Raw genomic sequence first — 6,673 nt, forward strand, 5'->3', positions numbered from 1 at the left:
ACACTGCTAGTTATCACCAATTAACATCATAACTCCAAATGTTACCCGATTAGAACACACGGAAGTAATATTTTTTTTTCGATAAAGCTGGGACAAAGTAGGGGTGCAAAGAGTTTTAATTACTGCACAGAAATGAGGAATACAAATATTAAAGAACTTAATGGAACTCTTTACGATAACACTGATAATTTAATATGTGTTCATCTTCATTTTAAATATCCTAATAAAATATGATTCTTGAAGAACCTCATTTCTTACCTCTCGACTTGGCTCCACGCGTTCTTCAGTCTGAGTCCCTGCAGGTTGCGGCGCATTTTCAGTCTGTAGACCAGACAATCAATATATTCAAGTGGAGGGTGAGGATTTCGTGTATTGAACACCAACTTTCCTGCTTTAAATTTTAATTTGTTTGCCGAAGGACATGCTTTTAAATCTTCTGTGAACAAGTCACGAAAATTACAAGAATCGGCAACAGGCCACATATCAGGCCTACTCTTCAGCGCCGACATCACTATGTTATGTTATGCTATGTTATGTTATGTTATGTTATGTTATGTTATTTTATAATATGTTATGTTATGTTATGTTATGTTATGTGGCTGGCATAAACTTAGGTTTAATGTCTCGGCAACTGTGAAAAAATTCACTCTCCTTCCAGTCGGAATAAGCCATTGCACAAAAAAAATTTCTAGCAGTAGTACATGTATTACGTTCTGCATAAAATTAAATTACTAATAATTATATATAATGTTACTCTTTTCGGGTCGCAATATTGCTCGATCACGAAGTGTTTGAATATATCATTCTGCACCTTTAATCAATCATCTACTCATTTTTTTCCCCAATTCCCGATTTTAGGTCCAAGAAATATGTTTTTGTTCCTAAATTCGTACATCTTCCGTGTGTGCCTGTAAATTATGTCCTTTAAGATACGTTTCAGCTTACATTTGTAGCCTTGACTCTAGTCATGTTGACTATGCAGTCGGCACACGTGGTGTGTAGGCAACTCATCATCTTTGGGAGGTGGTTGTCGGTGTTGTAAGCCTCCATGCACACCGGACAGTCCAGCGAGCACTGAATCAGCATGAATTTCATTAACTTTTAATTATAAACATAATCTCACAGCATTGATATCTCTAAAAGTCGGTGTACTGACAAACTAGAAGGATTATAAATGGCGTTACAACATTACATGGATATGAAAGTCTTTGAGTCGTACCTAATAAAGTTGTCATCTATATATACGTACACGGATCGGCCAACACAATAGGTTGAATATTTATCTTACATCCGTACATCGGTTAATGTCAGGAGAGTACAGTCAACGCCTAAGCTTGTTTATTAAACTTTTTTCGGTTTAGTTGCACTTCAAGCAAATGGAGGTTGACCAAGCTCCGCCTGCCTTCGTTGCCCCTAAAAAATATAGACTGATCACATATCAACATTCATGAGCATTCATCTCACTTTCCCCCCTCTATGTACTCTATAAATGACACTCCACTCTCTGAAGCACCGGCTTAAGTTGACTTACTCCATGCTGGTCATCTCCACTCATTTTCAAATGGTTTTGATTTTTTATGGCTTGTTTGTCTCCAGTAGCCAGTGTCTTCCAGACTCGGCTTCTGTGGACTGTGGGTGCACGCCTTCAGTCTTCAATGCGCTGTCGTTGTGGGTGGATGTCACGGGTGACGTCCAGAACTCTGGAATGTATTCAAATCAGTAGAGAGATATTCGCTTTTGTAAAGAATTGTAAGTATAAGGCTCAATGATTCCATTGTCAAATAAAGATTGGATAATATTTTATTAAATTATTTGAACGAAATGTTTCAAATTTGGTGTTATGGTTCCAGGCAACTTTGATATGAATTATAAATCAAATTTATTTGTTTATTGTATACAATTGAGCGTCCTGAGGAATGCAATGCTTTTTTAAGATTAGCTGATTACTGAAACGTTATTAAAATTCAGAAATATTCAAATGACCTCTGTTAATTAAGTTTAGGTTAAGGAATCTTGTTCAACTTTTGTCAATCAAGAGATCAATATGTTTTGTTTATTTAAATCTTGACACGTTTGATGTAGGCAAATTAATTTTGATTTCCTAATAATTTTGAAGAGTCTGGTAGCATTGACACCAGCCATCTTGGATCGAAAGCAATGTAGAAACTTTTACTAAAATGCATAAAGTTTGCAGAAAATCTTTCGTTCGTTGGTGATTCATGGACGTCAGGAAACATAATCTCACGTTAAGCATAATATTCGTTACAGAAAGTGGACATATGATTATAAATAATTAGCAGAAAATTACACTCACTTCAACCTTCTCAAGACACCGTCAATGGTCGAGAACCATTTAACTAGCACTTAGTCCCCGTAAGGACTAGAACATTTGACCATACCTTAGTACATACTGGTGACTGGTGAGGAAGCACCGCCAGCCACCAGATACCTTGCTTCTTATCTTTTATCAGTAATAAAACATTATCTTAACTGATAGCAGCAATGTTATTCTTGACTAGGCTCTTCGTGGCTGATACGTAAACTGCTACTAATAAATTTGTGTAATTATGATGATTTAAAAAGGCGAAGCATTTCGTCATTGCGGTTATTGAAACTTCCAACAAATAATATCAATAATTTTATTGATATTATTTTAGTTACATTTTTTACTAACACCAGGTGAAATATAGTAATTTACTAACTATATTTTTTGCTAACAGCGGGTGAAACTAAGAGAAATGTGAAATATTTTGTCCAAATAGCGATGCACTTATTGCCCCCTGTGTGGGTCAACCTGACTCATTTTTGCTCAGAAAAAAGAGCTTATAAGTGCCACGTGCAGAAAAATTGTCACTAATGAGACAATATGAGCCATTGATTTTATGAGTGCGTGTCATCCTGACTCAGTTTCGCCTGGCAAAAGAGCGTATCAGTGCTACGGGCAAATAAGATGTCGATACTTGGTCAATGTGACACACTCATTTTTCTGAGTCGGCGAAGCTTCCTCGTCGCCGTATCACGTCTCAATTTGTGAACGAGTTTCATCCAGTATTGGATTAAAAAATTGTAGAACTAAAATAAAATAATACTTAATATAAATTAAGTTATAGAAATTTAAGAAATAAACATTCCTTCACTCAGAGAAATGTGTGAGGCTCCGTTTTGTTTACAATGATTAGGCTGTCTCCTGCCTCAGTATGGCACGGCAGAAGGGCGTATCACTGCTACGTCTGCTCTCTGCTTGAACTATGCCTGCGAAAGTGTGTAAATATTCGGACAATTAGTCCCATTCATTTGCCCTATTGTATTCATGTTGTGCAACCGCCGGCTCGGGTTCATACAAAAATGTATGAATAATTTACATTGAACTCGTAGTATTCATTTGTCTCAGGGAGGTTTCATGGTTGTCTAGTTGCACTCAATAAATTAAACGGAGCACAATATCAAATAATATACGTTTAAAAATTACTTTTTAAAGACAATACTTCCAAAGAATCCAGTATCTCCAATCTTNGACAAAGTCTCCGTGATTTCAGTGAGTGTTTTATTGGGATGACTCTGCAATAGCGTGGTGCCTGCTGATAGTACAGCTGATGTTACCTCATAGTCGCTGATAACTTCGAACTCCTTGCTTCACGTGAAAGCATTGACATATTAATGCCTTTTACATATAAAATATAAGTCAATTTAAAAATAAATATAAACTAAATACTGATGTCTCCTGATGTCTAAGAAATGATTGACTTGAGCTTTCCGTCGGAAACAGATTTTTGTATTATATTATCTATTTTATTTTTAATTTATTTTATAATCTAATCATTTTATGGTGAGCCTCATAAAGATTTCATGAGTCCAAGCGTGTCTAACGAGATTAATTAGGCGTTGAAATTTAAACTGTATAATAGCTATAGATAAAACAGTGGAGAGAAACGATGTTATCGCTCCTACGTTTTCAAAATTCCAGCTCAAAATCGAGATTTTCCTACTCAGATAAACATTATGAAAATATAGGTAGAGATATTCAGAGATACTTTAGGTGATTTATGTGGCTAGTTTACAGTGTTCCTTTTTGTTCTTAGCACTTTTTTTCTTTTTCTGATTAGAAGCTTTTACCACAGTCGTACAATGAAAGCTTTATTTCGTTACCTGGCCGGGAACAATAGCCCCAACAACAGTAAAATAGAACAGGCCTCAAGAACAATGAAAAAATTTAGTTTTCGTCCTGGGATGGGATCTCTAGTAATTAATTTTATCTCTAACATTACGTAAGCTTGTTCGAACACGACAGAATATTTATAGACCGCATGCGTTAATGGTGAAGCGTTTTCTCATTATAATAGGTACAAACACCGCAAATGTTACGATTGCATTTATGGTACTGTGTACGTGGAATACAGTTTAAGATCAAAAGCATTCATTGTTCAGAAAAAAAATTATTTGAGAACTTGTAACTCTACACATTGGTAAAATGCAAACTGATTATACACTTGAATATTGAACGGTTAAAGTCATGCAGTATACTCAACACGCGACGATCGAACATCGCTGGCACACTGCGGGGATGAATTTTTGGGACAAATTTTAATGACAGGTTAACTCTATCAAATAAAAACCAATTTAGACTAAATTAAAAGCGAAACTATTGATTCACAAAACCTTCCTGCGGCCGTCACGAGAATTTTTTCTCCGCTTCTATTTTAATTTCTCGCTCTAACAGCTAAGTTCTATGTAGCGAGGTATGTTCTATATACCTAAATTAGTTCTATGTATGTAGCGAGGTATGATATGCGTAATTTTAGTTTTATGTAGTGAGATCCGCTACAACGTTTTACATGCATAATTTTATCAAACCGAAACAGATCTTGACTGAATGACCAAGGAAGCTATTTATTGATATTACGCACGTGCGATGTTTTTCATATTTTCCGCTTCCATTTTAATTAGCCCGCTAAACACTAATTTTCAGCGCGTTTTTCCACGCATAAGTTTTTCAAATGAAAACCGATCTGTACCTAATAAACAACGAACCTATTTATTCACAATAAAGTCGTGCAAGCGTTGTCAGACAACCGGCTATGAAAATTCGCCACTTGAACTATATGCATTAATTTGTGTGATATTTTGAACATGGTTTGTTGTTTTAAAATATGATTGAAACCATAGAAATATCTGCAATCTAGGTTTGGTCAACGGCTGAAGAAAATGTTAGTCTGTGAATTTGTAAGCAATTATAGAATCTTATGTATAAGCGTCCTTCTAAGACAAGTAGCAAACACACGTGCTCCAATTGTCAATATATAGTGGATTCGGTAAATTAAATTTTTCATGTTTGGAAATTTTCGAATTTTATCACATACTTTAAAATCACTTTATGCAGCACAGTATAGATCATCGTTAGCTGTAATATGACTAGCAGGCAAACAAAAACCATTGTTTATCCAAATCAGCTGTGGTGCGAGTCATAAGTTTTAAAAAGCTGTAAAAAAAATTCGCTATCTATGAAAAATTCAAATTTCATCTTGTGTTGCGTGGTATGTTGAATTCGCCGTAAATTTGTCCGACACATGTGGAATTCGCTATAAAAATTGTTCCTCAAATTCGTACCCAAAAATCGTCTTTAATAGCGTCTGAGCTGTTTATTGGATAAAATTATTTATTGGATTAAATGCCCCATACTTATTTTCTTTTACGTAGACAGTGAATGGCGTACCAATCTCATAACGACGCAATTATTTCATGGATAACGTTGTGTATTCATATTTTCAAATTCAATATAGATAAAACATTTCTTTAAATATTGTAAAATCAATAACTATGCATGTTTTCGAAATATATTGATTTAAATTATCTCCATATACAACAGGTGTATGTTGGTATTCGTGGTAAACAGAAGTTTCACAAAATCGTAGTCCAGTTGATATAGACGATAGGTAGGTTAGACTCAGTGCCTCTGGTGTATTCAGGTGTGAGGGCTTGTTTCTTTAACTGAAAAGGATTTATTATCAAAATGATGGTAAATAAGTTTCGAGATGCATTTAGTTTGCTAAGATATAATTTCATTGATCAAGTAATCAGGATTCGTAGCACTTGTGACTGTGAGTTGTGACTTGATAGGCTAGCTACTCGTCATAACGATCATAACCAAAATCGTCAAAAACAACTTGAACAAGCGAGCACTGGAATAAATTCAGGACGGAATTCTAATATTGACGGTTCATATATTATTCCCGATACACCTACACCAGTTTTTCGATACAACATTATTCGAGGCAAAAAAATGAACTTCTTATAGGCTTAAAACACGTATGGGTATGCTAATTTTCTATAAGGTACGGTACACTTGGAAATGCTGCGTGCCAGCAAGGCTGCAGGCGCAGCTTTCACTCAACAATTAAAATTATACAAAGTATTAGTTCGTTAAAGATTTGTCTCTTAATATGACTGGAAAGAAGTAAACTTGAAAAATAATTACAGCTAGTGTGACTACGCTGTCAAGCAGACTTTTCCGCGCCACTGTGCAGCCATGGTCAGGAAGATGTGCCAGGTGCGCGGGAATTTATATTGCCATTTTAACGACCTGCGCGGTGCGCCGTACTATGCCGGTAAAAAAAATGCGCCGTGCGCCGACAGCGCCGTACTTTTAGAAAGCTAAAATAGTTTAAATATGGACGCG

The 6,673-nt window shown here is 35.6% G+C and overlaps 1 protein-coding gene across 1 annotated transcript in view; it reads right to left on the reverse strand.

Annotated features, from left to right (window-relative positions):
- LOC108671504 overlaps positions 1-2,405 on the reverse strand; it is a 10,332-nt gene extending 7,927 nt beyond the window's left edge. Inside the window, exons 1-4 of the mRNA XM_018159057.2 lie at positions 2,315-2,405; positions 1,532-1,700; positions 946-1,074; positions 259-321 (exon numbers count right to left, since the gene is read on the reverse strand). Coding sequence (XP_018014546.1) covers positions 259-321; positions 946-1,074; positions 1,532-1,555 — 216 coding nt within the window. The 5' untranslated portion in view covers positions 1,556-1,700; positions 2,315-2,405. The remainder of the gene's footprint in view (positions 1-258; positions 322-945; positions 1,075-1,531; positions 1,701-2,314) is intronic.
- Between the last annotated feature and the right edge of the window lie 4,268 nt (positions 2,406-6,673).

Source organism: Hyalella azteca, unplaced genomic scaffold, assembly GCF_000764305.2.
Source record: "Hyalella azteca isolate HAZT.00-mixed unplaced genomic scaffold, Hazt_2.0.2 contig17350, whole genome shotgun sequence".
Lineage (NCBI taxonomy): Eukaryota > Metazoa > Arthropoda > Malacostraca > Amphipoda > Hyalellidae > Hyalella > Hyalella azteca.